Source organism: Halichoerus grypus, chromosome 14, assembly GCF_964656455.1.
Source record: "Halichoerus grypus chromosome 14, mHalGry1.hap1.1, whole genome shotgun sequence".
Lineage (NCBI taxonomy): Eukaryota > Metazoa > Chordata > Mammalia > Carnivora > Phocidae > Halichoerus > Halichoerus grypus.
Window position 1 is genome coordinate 82,744,770 of NC_135725.1, and position 17,883 is coordinate 82,762,652.

The 17,883-nt window shown below is 53.1% G+C and overlaps 1 protein-coding gene across 7 annotated transcripts in view; it reads right to left on the reverse strand.

Annotated features, from left to right (window-relative positions):
- DENND1A (DENN domain containing 1A) overlaps positions 1-17,883 on the reverse strand; it is a 498,150-nt gene that overhangs the window by 15,404 nt on the left and 464,863 nt on the right. For 5 of the 7 annotated variants that reach the window (XM_036107896.2, XM_078061741.1, XM_078061742.1 and 2 more), the window contains 2 exons: positions 11,272-11,331; positions 4,759-4,847 (listed from right to left, as the gene is read on the reverse strand). In XM_036107896.2, the coding sequence (XP_035963789.1) occupies positions 4,759-4,847; positions 11,272-11,331 (149 nt within the window). The remainder of the gene's footprint in view (positions 1-4,758; positions 4,848-11,271; positions 11,332-17,883) is intronic. The other 2 variants (XM_036107894.2, XM_036107888.2) reach the window with 1 other exon arrangement.

Genomic DNA, 17,883 nt, shown 5'->3' on the forward strand with positions numbered 1-17,883 from the left:
GGACAAGGGTATTTATTCTGGCATTTCATGTTAGTGAACACCTAGAAAAATCTACAAATCCAGTATGAGGGGTGTGGCGAGGCGGACCACGCATGCACACAAAGCGGGATCCTGCCACAGTTGTGAACAGCAGGGGTTACAAGGACACGGGGCAAGGCCACAAGTAGGAATATTGCAAGCAAGCTTCAGCTCTGCAAATTATCTATAGGACAAACCCCGGAGGGGAAGCTGCAGACGTGCTAATAAGGAGTGAGGTTCGGAATGAACTTGTCTCTTTCCCCAAACTTCCGGATCATAAGGTTATTGGGTCATTTTTACAGACAAACAAAATTGTTTGAAAAGAGCAAATTTTGTACAAATCTGGCCAGCCAGGTGAGCCGGGAAATGGCTTGTGGGCCCTTGGTGCCTCAATCTGGACCACTCCTACTTAGTACAATGAAACTTCAAATAACCAGCCAGCAGCCAGTCCGGACTCCTGTGAGGGTGTTGTGGGGCTCACCTGTTGGAGGGGACACAGAGGTTTGCAGTCCCGAGTTCAGGCTCTGCAGCTGGTGACCCCTGGGTTGCGTCTCTGAGCTATCCTGACTGCCAGCCTCTTGGCCATTAAGGCTCAGAAGACAGCCCCACCCCTCGGGGCTATTAAGGTTAAACAAGGTGGAGGCTGTCTGACCACGTCCATCTGTACCCTCCGCGACTCTGAGAGGGATACTGCCCGGCCCCCGCTGGGGGGCACAAAGGACAGGCAGACCGGCGGAGAGGGGCGCCTGGGGACCAGCAGGGACGCCCTGCTTTTGGCCTCCATCTGCATGCTGGGCATGATCCTGAGGGGTGGGCACAGCACTGCCTTCTAGAGTTTGCTGTCGGCTCCTGCTAAGCACCACATTCAATGGGAAATTCTCTTACACCTGGCAAGCCGAGGGGAACAGAAGCTGGGGCCTGCCCGCCACACCCACTGTGGCTGAAATGACCGTTCACAGGTGGGAGATGGGAACCTCACCACGCCCCTGCAGCCACCGCTGTCCTCATCACTCAGCGTAGGTTCGCAACAAAAAGACTGGATGGGACGGAAGGGGTAAGGCCTGTCAGCAGACAGCTGATCCTACCAGTTTCGAGCCCTCAGACCCTGGACTAGTTCTATCAGAAAGTCTCCCTCTGAGCCTCAGTTTCCCTGTTAGATAGGAGAGCCACCACCTACCCTTCACAGTCTCACAGGATGTTCCGTCAGTGTTGCTTGTCTTTCCTTCCCCAGGGAGAAACACTCAGGCACCAGGGGACGCTGTTTCTTTGCCAGGAAGAGGACCGAACTGCTCCAGTTCCCGACTTCGAGGAACCAGAGAAGAAGGGCGGCGTGCGGGGCAAGTCATCTTAGGACACAGGACCCAGAACCGTCTCTCTAGGCAAAGGCAAACTGACAAGGGACCCCCATGGGCAGCAGAGTGTAGCTGAGAGAATGAAATCAAGCAGCCATCTGGAGGCCTGGCCCTGCCACCTTCTAACAGGGTGACCCAGGAACACTGGTCACATATATTTGCTGAGCCCAAGTTCCCATTCGGTGGAAGGAGAAACAAACACCAGCCGAAGAGGGCCTAGAACATAAGAGGTGCTCAACCGTACTTGCTGTTGGGTGGCCTCCGACCCACAGCCCGCGCTGCCTGACCCCTCCTGGCCTTAGCTCTCACCCGAGGGAATCCTCAGGGCATTCCATTAGCCCGTCCTGAATAATAATGCAAGTAGCTAGTACTTCTTGAGGAGAAATAGTCACTGAATATTAATTAGCTAGTGTTAGCTGAAAAACAGAAGGAATGTTTCCCCCAGAAATCTTTCTGAAGTATTCTTCCAGTTGTCATCGGATGGCTTTAAGGGGTGAGGACACCCACCTTTGATTCAGAAAGGCCATTTGACATACGAGAAATTTCGTTTCGGGAAAATGCAAGTCACCAAAGAGTCAGCTCGGGGATTCTCTTTAAAGGCCTCCTCTTAAAAATCCCAAATCGCTCATACCTGGTAGGTTTTTGAAGCTATCTGCTGAATGAATGGATGCATGAATGGACAGATAGACATCATCTGGAAAGGAAGAACTGGATCAGACGGAGGGGCCGGCCGCAGAGCTGGCAGCCGATGCTACTGGGCCTTGATGAATTCCAGACACTGAGCTGCTGTGGGAGGCCGTGGAGACTGTCTTATTGTTAATCAGCTCCATCTTGCTGTCCACAAAGTTAATTATTTAATGTGCTATTTGGAAGTGAGAGTTGAGGCGAGAAGTCGGGAGGACGGAACCCTTCCCTCCACTTCAAAGATCTTGCATCTCTCTCTGCCGGCCAAACCCTCTAAGTTGCCAATGTACTTTGATATTCCCGGCAGAGACAAAGATCTGTGAGTCCAGAAAATCCAGGCCAGATTAAAGGGCTAGGCACGGAGTCCATGTGCCCCACACGGAACCAACCCGCAACAAAGGCCCATTAGGATCTGGCTCCTGCCTGCCAGCTTGTCTTCTCGTGTCTCCCAGCACAATGCTGACAGATTGGTGGAGCTAGTTTCTTTCCCCCCCGAACAATATTTTATGAGGAGTCTGTTTTATTAAAATATTTTCCGCTGGATGCTTCCTGTGTTTCAAGAACTTGGTCTTGCCAGCTGGAGCTGATGACAGTTGAGAAAAACACATCCAAGTGCTGTTGTGACATGGCATTTGGAAATGGAGGAGTACAATGGGGGTGGGGGGGTGGGGAGGCAGCATGGGAAGAGATGCAGGAAAATACCCCAGTTGCACCAGAAATGTCACGGTATTATGGGAGAACAGCGCCCCCCCCCCCATTAAAAATGTGAACAGAAACTCTTGGAATAATATTCCCAAATGTGCTTCTTGATCACCTGGAGGGCCGGAGCTGCTGTGAGCTCTGGCCAGAGAATCTCTCATTTGTTTCCGATCGCGGCCAGTTTGCCAACCCACTAAACTAGCTCCCATGGTCCCACTGGTTTGTTCCAACCCCAAATGTCTCATGAACAGGCATCTAAAACAGGGCATATTGCGAAAAGAAATGAAAAGTAATATGGGCCCAGTTCTGCTAACACCCAGGAGGACGGGAGTACCAGACACTGGCTCTTTGGCATGTACTGAGGAGGCCTCCCCTATCACGGGGCTGGGAGAGCAACGGCATAAATAAACGCAATTAGGAATTCCGACCTATAATCGGTGATCTGAACACAGCATGGGAACTGTTTTTCGGTAAAACGTGGAGTGTTGCTTGTCTGGCGTGTTCTTGGGCAATGCAAGGACACTCTGGGTTTGCACTTCAGTATCCACAGGCCCCACCCACACAGTGTCTAAAAGATTTAGCCCAGTTTTAAAGACATGGTTTTAAAGAAAAGTAGCTAATTTCATCCCTCCCTGAAGAGAAATCTTTAGGGTCTGAGGAACTCTGAAGCTATACGGCATTTTCTCCACAAGGGGGCAATCATAATCCATGCCAGTCGCGGCCAGGGAACTATTCCTTAATATTCCCACCGTCCTATTGTGCAGAGGCTAAGTTATGCCTACAACCAACTTCAGGAGTCCTCTCTTCCAAATTCTGCATAATCAAGCATCTTTCAAGATGTGTGCGTGCACACACACACACACACACACACACACACACTGTCTCCCACAGCTTTCTGGGCAGGGTGTAAGCTGGCCTAGGTAGGCTGGTTCCGTAACAATACAGTGGTCTCAAGCAGCACCAGACTGTAAACCAGAGGATCCTAGAAGAGCTGAAGTACACTGCAACCCGGGTTAGGCCACAGCTTGACATTTCAGAATTGTTTCTTCCTTCTGGCTCCTTTCCTGGCTAGGGCCTGCCATTTCCCTTAGCTTCTTTCCCTGACAACTTTCCTGAAAGTAGAGCAGACAGGAGGAGCATTCCTCTCCTCACCCAAGGGACTTCAGGGTCCCCGGGGCAACTGTTCTGGTTCCCCTAACAAACCCCAGACTGAGATGGTTTCATGTACTTTTTCAAAGCATCATAGGCAGCCAGTGTGTAGCTGCTGAGTTTTCTGGGTAGAGCCCCAGGGCTGTGGGCCTTGGGGACAAAGGGCAGCACTCCAGACGGTTCTGGACTGGGGGCTGCGTGCAGCTCTAAGCCTCACGCCACTCGGGCAGCTCCATCTCCAGGCACCGCTTGTCCACCTGCCTCGTTATTTACCTCCTCTATCCAGCATCTATCCTGCACGTGACTCTGAGCCGGGCCCTGTGCTAGCTTCTGGGCAGAACACCCAGCGCCAGCCCGCAGAGCTCTGGGCCTGAGGGGAGGTGAAAAGCCAAGCCCTAATAAAATGACTGCCATGGCACAGGGGAGCAAAGGTACTGGTGGGGGTGGGGTGGTGGATAAGGACAGTCCTGGGTACAAATCGAAGCTCTAGGCCCGGGAGCACCCCAGGCTTAGGACAGTGGTTGCCCCTTGCTAAATAGATCGCCTCCTCGACCAGGTTCCTAGCTCTCCCCTGCTGACCCAAGCCTGGAACCTTCTTCTGAGCCTGTTTGAGTACACTTTGGGTGTCACCACTCAAAACCCAGCCCAGAGGCCTGGCTCCTCCTGCGGGCGTGACAACTGCTAGAAAAAGCCGACATGGAAGATCAAGCCCAGCTCCCCGACTGACCTCTTTGTTTAAACACCCTCTCAGGGCTCCAGGGAGGCTTCAAAGGCCAGGGCTGCAGCACAGACCCCACAAAGGCCTAGACCCCTGGGCTCTGGGAGACAGAGGGGAGGGGAGCAACGGGGTACTCACTGCTCAGGGCTGGAGATAGAAGTCCTCCGGCCTTCCACCGTGATGTTGCTCTTCGGTCTCTTCACGACGTGTGGACGGGGAGGGCGCACCTAGAACGGGCACACGGGAAAGGCCCCAAGGAGTGAGTTGGAAAAGCCATACAAGAACATTCTACAGATCTAGATAAGCAGCCCCCAAATAAATGTTGAGGCATTTGCCTACTCAAATAGGAAAGGTTCTTCTGAAGAGCTTGGTTTCCTCGTCTGTGATAGGGGACAGCTCCACCTGCCTCCTTGCAGGGCTGCCGTGGGAGTTCAACAAGACACTGTCCATACAGGACCCAGAAACACAGAGGCCCTCATTTATAAGTCCCCACTCGCCTTCTTCTAGAACCCTGAAACTGGTCTGGTAGAACAAAAAGGTTTCACTTGGATTTTATGTCTAGGGTACATGTACTTATTTCATTCTTTTTACAACTGAATCCTAGGATGCTTATTTTCCTCTCTGAGTAGGAGGGGGGAATAAAGCAAATGATAGCATTACAGAGTGCCAATAAAAATCCTCTTTCTGTTCCCCAGGCCATCTCTGGGCAGTCCTCCTGAGCAGGGCTCAGCCTGGACACCGCACGCCCCACGGAGCTCCTGCATTCATGAGGACCCAGCTTGAGGCTGGGCAGTGGGTGTGTTTCACAGTGAAGTACACAGTTTCCTAATCCATAGCTGGCCTGCAGCAACAAGATGGGGTTTTTGTAGGTGCCCTTGGAAGGATCCTCATCTGGTCCAGTCAACATTACATGGCTTTAAATTTGGCTCCATCATCTCTGAGCATTTCCAATGCTAGCGAGGGACTGGAGACAGCTACACCAAGAAAGTCTGTCTATGACTTTTGTTGCCAATAAAAATTCTCAGACATCCCAGTGCAGGGGGTTTGCTCCCACTCTGCAGATGAGGGGCCAAGGTAGATGAAACGCCACAATCGCTGAAGTTCTCAGATAAGACAGGGAAGGAGAACACACACACACTCCGTTCATTGCCTGCCCTCTTCCCTGAGCCCCCTGGGTCCCCCAGCAATTTGTGGGCAACACAGCATAATGGCTGGAGAACACAGATTACAGAAGTTGGCTGCATGAAAGACAAGTCTTTGCAGAGTCTTATCAAGCTCTCAGGTCTCTGCATGTCTGATCTAACCGAAGTTTTTCTTGTGGAGTGGCCAGTCTGATCTCGGCCTTGTTTGGCAAATCAGAGATGTGGTAACCACCAAATGCATTCCACCAAACTTGGGGTCTTCTTCCACAGGGTTCCTCTGAACGAAGATCCAAGGAGATGGTGCAGGGAAAGCGCCAGCAAGGAGTCTGGCACACACGGGGGCTTCTCTGTGACCTTACCAATAACAAAAAGGAGACGGGGATGGGGCATCTCTGAATGAGAAGACGCCATCTAAGATGACCTGACCCTTGCCTAGCATCCTGCTCAGTGGTGCCTGGGGTGCTGGTGGTCACCCAGCAAGACTTTTAGGAACAAATGGATGCGGCTGCTTGGAATCTAAGAAGTGCACAAGAATGTTGCTGTTAGTATCAGTGTCGTTAGAACAGGGCCTGCTACAACGCAGACATCCAGTCGTCGCTGCTGAATGAATGGATGGCTAGATCCCCCACCCATTCAAACTCTGGCCCGCTTTCCCTGACCACAGCCAGACTCCTCTCCCTCTTGCTGCTGCTCAATAGGATCACCGCATTGGAATGCTCCCCCCAGACTTCTCACCCCAAAGGCGGACGTGGGGTGTGCACTGTGGGGTGATGGAGCCATTCTGCCCTGCCCCGGAGGTCCCGGGTGGGGGTTTCAGGAAAGGTCAGATATGAAGGCCCGCCAGCCGGTCCTTGCACACAGCCGCTCCTCGCTACCATAAAGGTGGGTGAGGAATGTGAACTTGTGGCTGAAATGGGGGGATTAAGTTTGTGGCAACTTCAACTGAACTTGCAACGTGGTGAAACATGGGGAAAAAGAACAACAGAGCTAATTAGACGAGCTGAGCTGTCAGAGTGCCGCCGAATGGCTCAGCGCCAACAAACAAAAGGAATGGGTTGGCAATCAGCAGGATCGATGGAGAAGACTGCTTCATTAGGGATGATAAAACAGACAGAGCAGGGAGAAGGGGGTGGGGGAGGGGAGCAGGGAGGCAGTGAGGCGGGGGAGAGAGAGGAAGGCACAACAGACCCAGACAGTCACCTGCACAGCTCAGACCCACCCAGAGGCACACACACCTGACTGGTGGGGACAAAGCCAGACCCACAATTACACTCCCAGCCAGCCGTCCAGAGACATGCACAGAGGCCTCGAGGCGCCGACATTCACACTGTCTCACAACTACACGTTCACAGAAGCACGCACAGGAGTTGAAGGTGCATGCACGAAGCACACACACACACGGACAAAATGGTTTAATGAAGCCTGAACCACAAGACGGCGCCGACAACTGGCCAGTCCTATTTCAGCGATCACATCCGTCTTTCGGGGGTGCTGGGGAGGGGGGGAGAAACCGCACGCACACACAACACACACAACGGCGACTGGCCCCGCCGGTGCTGGGATCCCGGCAGCGCCAGGGGAGAAAATGCTAAACGGATTTTGAGCTCTGTTCAAGGGGGACTTGTGGGGAAAGTTGGGAAACCAGCCAATTCCCCACTGGATTTAAAACCTGAGAAATCTAAGTCGGCAGGGTTAAATGTGTATTGAATACAAAAGCACCGAGTACATTTGATTTTAATGGTGAGCAAGAAATAATAAATACAGAGCTTATAAAGCGCTTCCCATGCGGCCGACCACAACCTGCCTTCCCCTGCACGCCCCAACCCACTCCCCTTGGTCCACCAGACACTGGCGAGGCTTTCTTCTGCTCTCTCCTTTTTCTTCTCTTTAAAAAGAAAATCTAAATCCTCTGGTAACATCTGAACTCCAGCCACAGGTGCCAGGCTACAAAGCTCCTTCCAGAGAGGCTGAATGGCCAGCCCCCACGCTCCTGCCACCCTGGGCCAATGGCCCCACTCCTGCCCAGACAGGAGTCTGGCCAAACAGACTCCACCCTGTTTGTGGCTAAGTACCCGATAAAGCCCGGCTGGGGGCCAGAAGCTCCTGACATGAGTGCGGGGCAGGCCATTCTCTTCAAGGCCCTCGAGGGGTTCCATATCCCACGTCTCCCAGGTTCACCCCTAGTGGATAGTGGTGCCCACTGGAAAGGCTTACATGAGTGCACGCAGAGTGAACAGACTGGGGCACAGGGTACTGCTGGGCCCAGAAAGCACAAGCCTTCCAAGACTCCCAGTTTAGTTCCACAGTGACCCCGCTTGGCAGAAGGCATTTGGGGTGACAGAAGTGGGGTATACGTGCCCACTTCATGCCAGGGACTATGCTAGGCACCATACACATGTGACTTCACTACTCTCACCAGGCAGGTGCTGCTAAACCCATTTTACAGATGATGAAACTAAGACTCAGAGAAATTAAATGTCTTGCCCAAAGTCATACAGCCAGGAATTGCCAATCTGTGATTCAAATCAGGACAGGCCTCTAAGACTTCTAAGCCCAGAAGCGGTTCCGCTAGGCACCCTGCCTCGTTAGCGTACCATAACCCGGGGCCGGTACAGCCCCCAGTACCAGGCTAGTTGCCTCCTGTGCCGGCGCAGGGCTGTTCTCAGGGCTACGCGTGCCTTCCCAAGTACTGAGCTGCCAGTGGGTGTGCCTGGGCCTCCCCCAGTCTGCACAAGTCCCCACACAGGTGAGACAGCACGGAGTCCACGGGAGCGGTCTCCAATACCTGCCCTGCCCCAGATCATGCTTTGCAAGAGAGTCCCTGCCTGCCTTGGGTCCTAGGTCTCTGCAGGAAATTCTGACAGCAACCCTCTGGATGGCTGGCTTAGGGGGAAGCAGGCCTGGGCTGCAAGGCCAACCTGGCCTCTTATCTCTGTAGTCTTGGCTGCAAGCTGGGGAAACAGCCTCTGCCTCGTCCGGGCTGGTATAGGGATATATGAGACCATAATGATACAGTGCCTAGCACAGTCTTAGGCGCAGAAGAAGTCCCCAGTAAATAAATGTTAATTCTCTTCACCTCTGTATCCTTGCGAAGCCCCAACAGTGCCCTAGAGATTCCATAAGAAGCCAAACTGGCTGTCGCTAATTATTATTTTTATTATTATTTTTTAAAAAGCCAAAGTTTTTTTAAATTATTATTTTTAAAGATTTTATTTATTTTGAGAGAGAGAGCGCGCGCATGTGCACGCATGCATGAGTGGGGAAGGGGCAGAGGGAGAGAGAGAATCTCAAGCAAACTCCCCACGGAGCACGGAGCCAGATGTGGGGCTCGATCTCATCACCCTGAGATCATGACCTGAGCTGAAATCAAGAGTCGGACGCTTAACCAACTGAGCCACCCAGGCGCCCTACCCCACCCTTTAAAAATTTTATTTATTTTGAGAGAGAAATTATTTTTTTTAGAGAGAGGGAGGGAGAGAGGGAATGGGGAAGGGCAGAGGGAGAGGGAGAGAGAATCTAAAGCAGGCTCTATGCCCAGCACGGAGCCTTACGCGGGGCTCAATCTCACAACCCTGAGGTGATGACCAGAGCCGAAATCAAGAGTTGGACGCTTAACCAACTGAGCCACCCAGGCGCCCGACTGCCCCAGTATTTTATACTACGATGGACTCCATGGAAATGCAGATGGAGAGTCCCAGGAACTCGGTATGCGGGAAGGACCACAGGCTCTCGAGTCCGGTGAACCCTATCTGCACTTGAGGGACTTGGGTTAAATTGCCAAGCATCAGTTTTCTCATCTCTAAAATGGGTGGAGCCGATGCCTACTTCATAGTATTACTGTGAGGCTCAGCTGGGATAATTTGCTTACTATAAAAAATCCTGGGCAAACGACAGTCACTAAGAAACCGAGTCATTCCTTAGAAGTTGTGAGGCTTAAAAACCCATCAAGCAGAGTAAGAACCACTGCTGTGGGCCAGACACTGAGCTCTAGAACGGTCATCTCTGTTCACTCTGTCAAAGCCTCTGTGGATGAGGGCACGTTAGGGAGAGGGAAGACGTGTCCAGGGGAGAGAGAGGCGAGGCTCAGAGCTTCAGTACTTGCCCACACAGCCTGGGTCCCCGAGCTTAGCTGTGCCTACCCCCCAAACCACCATGCTAATGCCTCGTCCTGAAGCTCCCACTAAATCACACGTGGTTGGACCCAGAAGGGGCTTCCTGTCCCGCAAAGCAGCTTCTTTTTGCTGTTTGTGCCTTCCTTCCAATGACAGTGAGCTGAAACATTCCTGCCGGCCCCTCTGTAGCCATGCTGATCGGGTTTGGGCTAATCGTGGTTTGACTGGGTTCAGGAGGGATCCATCACATGTGGCTGGAACTGCAGACTCTCGACTGCTGTAGATGAAGGTATCTAAATCCCCGCCAACCTCCGCCCCTGCCCTCTAACTCCCACACAGGGGAGGGGAGGGAAGGGAAGGAAAACAGAGCCACAGAATTTTCCAACATCCATGCAGAGAGCAGCCACCCAAGTGAGGCTGGGCGTGTGCATCGAGGATTAAAAACAGACACGGTTGGGCCTGGCCACCTGCACTCCTTGGCTGCCACGTGTCACGGGATGGATGTGGACATGTGCGTTTGTAAGGGGGAGGGTGGGGGCTGGGACGTGGGTTTGCGGGAACTCTGGTCGCAGCTGGCTGGGAACCTGACCCCTTTTGCTGGGCTGCAGGAGCGGTGGCTGCTTTGAATGAGACAGAGCAACTCTTCTCTTGGTAAACAGCCCTCACCAAATGGTCCTGGCAAGTTTCCCACTTTAAAGGATCCTGTTACAGTGGTTACGCCTCGGCATGGCTGAAGTCTGAGCTTCCAAGGAAAATGGGGCCCCACACCCCATATTTTTCCATGGCATTTGCCTTGAAAAACCTCAGATGGGTCTCTCTGCCTCGCCCACCCCATTCCTAGGTGTTGCGGGGTTTGTCGCATGTCGTCCTGCTTTTCCGCCCTGACTTGGCACCTCACTGGGGAGGGTGGGGCTCTAGGTGAGGCCGGTCTCCACCGGAGGCAGCTCGAGATTCTCTGGGCGTGGCCTCTGACCCCGCAAAAGGGACATCAACTGCACTTCCAAACCCCGCTCTGGCGGGAACGAGACCCCTGCTGCCAGACTTCTGCTTCCTTTGTGAGGAAGAGGCGTTGGAGCCCGACTTTAAAGCTCTTTGGCTAGACTGGGACTCAACCTAGGAGACGTGCTCCAATGATACACACACGGCAAACACACCACACAGTGGCTCGCGGCTACCTACGGCTCCGACCTGCAAGTTGCCAAACGGGCTCAGGAAAAAGGAGACAGAAGCCCAGAAAATGCAAGTTCGGGTTCATGCCACGCAGACAGGGAAGCTGAAAAACCCAATTCCCGGTTTGGCTTTGCAAGGCAGCTGAGTTCAAACTCCCGAGGTTTAGTCAGGCGGGGAGAACGGCTCAGGCAGGGTTAGGCGGGAGGGCGGAACCAGCGGCTACTCACGGGCCTCGAGCGCTGTATCTTGGGGGGCGGCGGGCGCGTGGGAGGACGGAGTCTTTGTGGCTGCATTAAAGCGAAACTTAACACATCAGTACACATGGAGATGGTTTGATGCATTTGCACACAGGGCACATGAGAGGGAGCATCCAGTTACCCAAGCCAGACCCCGAGGAACGTCCTCGATGCCTCCCGCTCTCTCTCACCCCCATGTCAACTGGTCACCGGGTCCTGCCCGTGCATTTCCGAGGCCTGGATCACTGTAATCATTTCCCAGCAGGGTTCCTGTCGGGATCTCCTCCAGCCATTCTCCACACAGGCCAGCGGAAGCTTCTAAAATGCAACATGACCCTGTTGCACCCAAGCCTCGAGACGTCTGCTGTCCTCCCTGCCTCCTCGGGTGACAAGGCTCTGGGCTGGCATTCCAAGTCCTCTTGGACCCGGGCTCTGTTGGGCCCCACACAGACCCCTCCCAACCTTCATCTTTGCTCACCTGGGCAGACCCTCAAATGGCCCTGGGCTCTCATGCCCTGTTTCCTGCCTGCCCCTCAGGGTGGAATGACTTACCCCATCCCAACCTGCCTGGTCAATGCCTACTTGTCATTCAAGATAGTAGGTCAGATGCCGCCTTCAACGCTCCCACTGCCCCGTGCCCCCAGCTACGTGGGACTTAATCACCCAGTGTCTCCCTCCCACCAGCCCCCTGCACTATCTTTCAAATGTTCATTTCCTTGAGGGACTCAGCCTTATTCCTCAGGAAAAAAAAATATTTGCAAAATAAATGTCTGATGAACAAATAAAATTGTCCCAACACTTGGCTTTTGAAATTAGGATTTGAATAAAAACCAAGAGAGCACAGGCTTCTCGGCTCTATCCTCCGACCCTTTATTTTGAAAGTCAAGCTTTGTCCTTTCAACTGCCTGCCCGTGTAGATGCCCTGACAGGTGCGCGAGATGGACAGGCAGAGTAAGGAAAGGAAGTACCCACGCGAGACCAAGACCACGGACCCTCTGCAAGCCCCTCGAGGCTTCTGGGTGGTTCCTCCCCATTCAGCCACGCGGTTCACAAAGGTATGTTATTATTTGACAAAGTCCAGCCCTGTACTGCCGACTTCAGCAGCCAATGGCCACGTGTGGTGAGTCTGAATTAAGATGTGCCCTAAGCATAAAATACACACTGGATTTCAGAGACTTCGTTTGAAACAAGTATGTAAAACATCTCAATAATTTTTTTATATTGGTTATATGCTGGAATAAAAATATTTTGGCCATTTGGTTAAATATTATTAATTTCATGTTTCTTTTTACTTTTTAAATGTAGCTACTAAAACATTTTGAATTCCATATGTGACTTGCATTGTGCCTCCTGCTCTGTTTCTCTCGGACAGTGCTTTAGAGCCTCACTGGGTTGGAGTGATTCTTCCGATACCAGACCTGCCCTGGCACTCACTCTCTGTACCCGACTCCTGGAGAGTAGGGGCCAGGTCTCAGGCGTCCCTGGACCCCTGCTGCCCAGCACAGCGCCTGTGGGAGAGTGGGCGGAGGGACCCGGTAGGGGACTGGAGTCCCTCACGGCACATCCAGAGCACGTCTGGAGGGAGGTACACTGTGGCCCCCAGGTCCTGTGCTGTTAGTTGGCAGTGTGGGCCACACCATGCTCACAGACCTGTCTTCAGATGGAGGCCACCTCGGGGTGAGGATGCCACCCAGTGAGATGAGCATGGCGACCCACTAAGCCCTAGTTCTTCCACCCCCGTTTACAGGAAAAGCATGGGGCAAAAGGGGATGGAGCCTCTCAGATCACACTGCTCAGCAGGGGAAAGTAAAAGGACAGGGAGAGGGGAGCCGCCCGCACAGTGCATAGTCTGCTGCCTTATCCATACCCCCCCAGCCCACCATCACATGACCCCCCCACTTCACAGCAGCTCTGCTGTTGGGCGACCCGTTCTCCAGCCCACAGTCCTCATGGCTCATGGCCTCTGACCGAGCTATTGCCACCCCTGCTGGTGGGGGTCGCAGAGCGCTCGCAGAGCGCTCCTTGGACTGAACCCCAGCACCCACCTACCCTTTGGGTTTCTGTAGGCCCATGATTTAATCATCTGAGCCCCCCCTTCCTCATCTGCAAATGCAGGTAACGGCCCCACCCACCCAAGGGGGCTGTCAGGAAGATTTAGAGAGACCATGCTGGCCACGATCTTCCCACAGGGCCATCAGTAGACGTTAGCAACTATGACCGTTAGCAGGCTCCCCCCCTCTGGCCTCTCCCCTCCCCATCCATCTCCACACTTGCTCCAGAGGGGACTTAAAAACAATACACGCCCAGTCGTGTCGCTCGCCAGCTTCAGTCATCTCAGTGGAAGGCCAGCGTGTCCCAGTGCATCTCAGTAGGTGCATTGTATGAAGGAAGAAAAGGGGGTTCCCCAGCCAGACAAGTCTGGGAAATGCTGTCTGCTGCCTTGCTCCTTCTGGAGATTCACAATGCCAGTTGGCAAAGGCTGCCAAGTCTTGCAACAAAAAACCCACCTTAAACAGGCAAAACCCTATTAACTTTTCTTCTTCTACGTCCTATTTCTCCAATTTATTTGAACCCGGACTCACTTTCCCTATACTAGCCGTTAACAGCCCCTGGAAAATGCCACCTGAAGTGTTCAAAGCCCTCCAGACACTGGGCCCCACCCACGGACCTCTGCCGTCTCATCTCTGGTGCTTCCCCCCATTTCCCAGGGGCCCCAGCACCCCCATCCGACCCAGCTCCCCCTCCAGCTCCCCCCAGGGCTTCATGTGTTCTTGTGCTTCCATGCTGGTCTCTTCGCCCAAAATACCCTTGCATTTCCTTTTGTCTCACCCTGGGTGCCTCTTATTTGTCCTTTGGTGTCTGGCTCAAGCACCACGTCCCCCAGGAGGCCCTCCCTGCCCTTCCCTGCCCACGTGTATTCACAGCACACAGGCTGTCGTTCTTAGCCTCTTCACCTCATCTCTCTGTTTATCCTGGGGGCCAGCATAGTACTGGTACATAATAGGTGCTCAGCAAATGAGTTTTGGCTTTAACTTCCCGGAACATGTAGAGACTCAAAAAAAAGTTAGTTTTCCAGATTTCGTAATTAACTTATTTTCCTTTGACTGTCACCAGGAGGTGCTAGTTCTTCTGCAACTGACTTTATAAATGGTGCGAAGAAAGTAGACTCTTGATCACACCTGACCTAGAAGTGAGCAGAGTAAGTCGGGGGGAATCTGTTAGGGCCCCACCGCTGGGGTGTACAGCACTTCCCACAGGGCCAGGCGCCAGTGGACACAGGCTGGAGAGAGCCGAGTGTCCTGGGGACAATTAGAAGAGGCCACAGGGGTGGCTGGTGGCGATCTGGGTGGGAAGAGAGAGTGAAGAAAGAAGCCAGGGAAGGATCGACACATCATTTCCCAGAACGTGGCCCCAGGGCTTGGAAGCTGAGTCGAGGACTAACTGCAAGTGGGGCCTGGGGAGCTGTGGATCTGGCCAGGACACACTGGAAATCTTTGAGGTTAGCTAGGAGGCCACCTGCACCCCCCTACTCCCTGAGGGTGCAGACCTCCTCTCACTCTTCTCTGCACCTCAGCCCACAGTCCAGGGCCGGTACCAGCTTGCTCGGCTCTTCCCGTGGCCCTAGGGGCAAGAAGCACATCCATCTGTGGGCGAGGAAACAGACCACAGAGAGGTAAAGTGACCCACTCATGGCCCCCAGCTGGTAATGGGGAGTGGTGGGAGCGGGTCCCGGGCCTCAACTGTGGATCCAGTGCTCTTCTCACCGCCGGAGTACGTGGAGGCAAACCCAGGAGAGCCTTAAATCCGGAGGAGCAGAGAACTGAGAGGGCCAGGGCCAGGCACCTTTGCACAGAAATCACATTGTATGTGATCCCCAATTCCCTGGATCAAAATGTGGCTACACGGACTGCTGTTTCTTAAGTGAGTTCAGAAGGCTGGGCCTTTGGCAATCTTTTGCTAAGAAGAGTTCCGTTCAACAATTCATCTGGGACTTCCTGAGCTGGGCTGGGGCTGGGGTGGGGGGGTGGGGGGATGGTGGGGCTGGAGGTTTTGATAACCAACACATGCACCTGTTTTCCTGAAGGTCACATCCAACTGGGGAAGCAGATTCATTCCCACAGAGTGGAAAGATTCCGCCTACATGTGTTTATGGAACAACTGCTTGGAGCCAGGGCCCACAGATTCAGAAACAAAGATAAAGTTCTTGTCCTTAAGAAATGTATGGCCTGGTGGCATTTGACCTACATCACGGAAAAAAATCTTTCCTGGAGTACAAAGAGTCCTTGGCTAATTAGTAATTTGGGCTAAAACCCCCAGAAATATACTTCGGGTTAGAAAGATGTTGGTTCATGTCTTGGCTCTGTCGTTTTCTAGTTGAGTCCAATACCAGGTCTGCCACTTGGGTGAGTTATTTAAACCTAAGTCCCAGCTTACTCTTGTGTAAAACAGAAATTGCTCCTCAGTCATAAGCACCAGGGTGAGGATGCTGCAGGGGTATAATTATGGCTGGGGGGCTCTGGCCCAGCTCCCGACGATGAATGGGACCAGCCAATCCTCCGTTCCCCCGTTGGATTCACAAGCCTTCTCAGAGAAGTCCTGTGGATGTGAAGACCTTGGTTTTCCAAGCAAGTGTGTTGTCAGCAAAGTACTGTTGAAGGTGACTGGATTTTAGTAATAATCTCTCTTATTTATATGATGTGTTTTCCTTTCAAAGCATTTCTGCTTCTCTTCTTTCCTTTGAGCCTCACATCCCCTAGCGAGGCAAGTTAGAGGAGGGTTACGTCCCTGCTATAGTGGGGCAGAAAACAGGAGGCCCAGAGAGGTTAAGGGACTAGTACGAGGTCACACAGCTAGTGGCAGGAACTAAAACAAGCAGGTATTCTTAGTGTACTATACTATCCTTGTCAACCCAAGTTTCGAAAGTCACCTGGAATCCTTTCTGATACGGTTTTTCTAATCCATTTGAAGTTAGAATCTGTTGTTAGAGATCTGTGTCTAAGAGAAAAGGCTCGTGAGAGAGTGACTCACGTCTTCCCCTTCCTTATTTGAGCAGCTCTTTCCAGGGCCTTCCAAAGAAGACATGATTCATTTGTTCATTCATTTAACAAACAGTGGCATATACACTGCACTCTGTGAGCAAGATATGGTCCTGTCCTCCAAGGGCTCCCTCTCTGATAGAAGGGGTTACAACGCAAGGGGGGACAGAGGGTTGTGGAGGTCTGTGGAGGTAAGGGGAGGACGTTCTTACTGGATGGGCGTGGTAGGGAGTTCAATTTCGTGGTACAGGGGAACCACGGTGGCCCAACATGATTAGAGCAAGGATGAATATGAGGGTAAGGCAGGCCAGGACCTTGGATGGGCTGGTGGGGGAGGGGGTCACATAACAGGGCCTTGAATATCAGGCTAAGAAAGGTGGCTTTTCTCTTGAGAGCAGCTGGGAGTGATTTAGGCAGGGAGGGACATTTCAGAGGCCTTGGTGTCCTTGGTGTTAGCAGATGGATGGGAGGAGGATGGGTGGGCTTCTAAGGACAGGCAGTCCCCCCCAGCCACAGGGCCCTGCCCAGGCCTCCATGTTGTGAACTCACCACCCCTGGCCACCTGACTACGGCAAGATGTAAACGTGAGAGGGTAAGCCCGGAAATATGATTGACACGGAGGTCCCAAAGAGGAGAGGAACTCTTTGGCCTCTGCCTGGCCCTTGGCATTTGCATCAGTCAGCCATGTGGGCCAGGTGAGTATGCTCATTGGATATGAAACCCACATTTATGAGGACAGCATCTGATTTGCAGTTAATTTGTTGATGCAGCAAAACACATTGTTTCCAAAAGGTCAGGAGGGGAAGCCGTGTTGGAATATCAACTTAATTACCTGGGCAGCATGGATGAGCGGGTGCCCTGCACCGGGCTCTGGGGTGGAAAATGCTTGACTGACGGCACGGACCTGGGGCAGAGAGTGCAGTGTGTGCGAGGGGAGGTGGGGGGAGGTTCGCCGCACAGAGCGCAGAGCCAAAGCACCTCCTGCCCGCGTGGTCCGGCGCCTAAGCAGCTCACTTGCTAGCCAGGGGAATCCTCTGGACGGGAATGAGGGCCATTACCCCATTTCACAGATGAGGGAAGGCGAAGACTTGCCCAGGGTCATGTACAGCAGTGGACGACGGGCCTTTGGAAGAGGGTCAAAGAGCTCAAGTTAACTGTGGGCTGGGGCAGGGGTCCTGTGATGTAAGTGGGAGGGGCTGACTGTTTAGGAAGCGAAGCATGGATTTACTCAGTCCCCATGGAGGACACACCGTGGATCATCCCTTCAAGGTCACCATCGGCATCCCCATTTGGCTTCTGGGAAAGCAGGCGCAGGGGGCGGGTGAGGAACAGGTGCTACCCAAGGCCACACACAAGGCGAAATGTCAAAGTCAGTGGGGAGACAGGCCAGATGCCGACCAGAGCCTGGTCGCAAGGGGAAGGACATAGAAGAACACACATGCCTGAGGCCATAGGGACCAGCCAGGGCCCCTGCACTTCCCCTTTCCGAGGGCTGGAGAAGGTGGATGTGCCTGATGGCAGCTGGAGGCATGAGAGCTGGCCTCTGAGGCTGGCCCCTAAAGCTGGG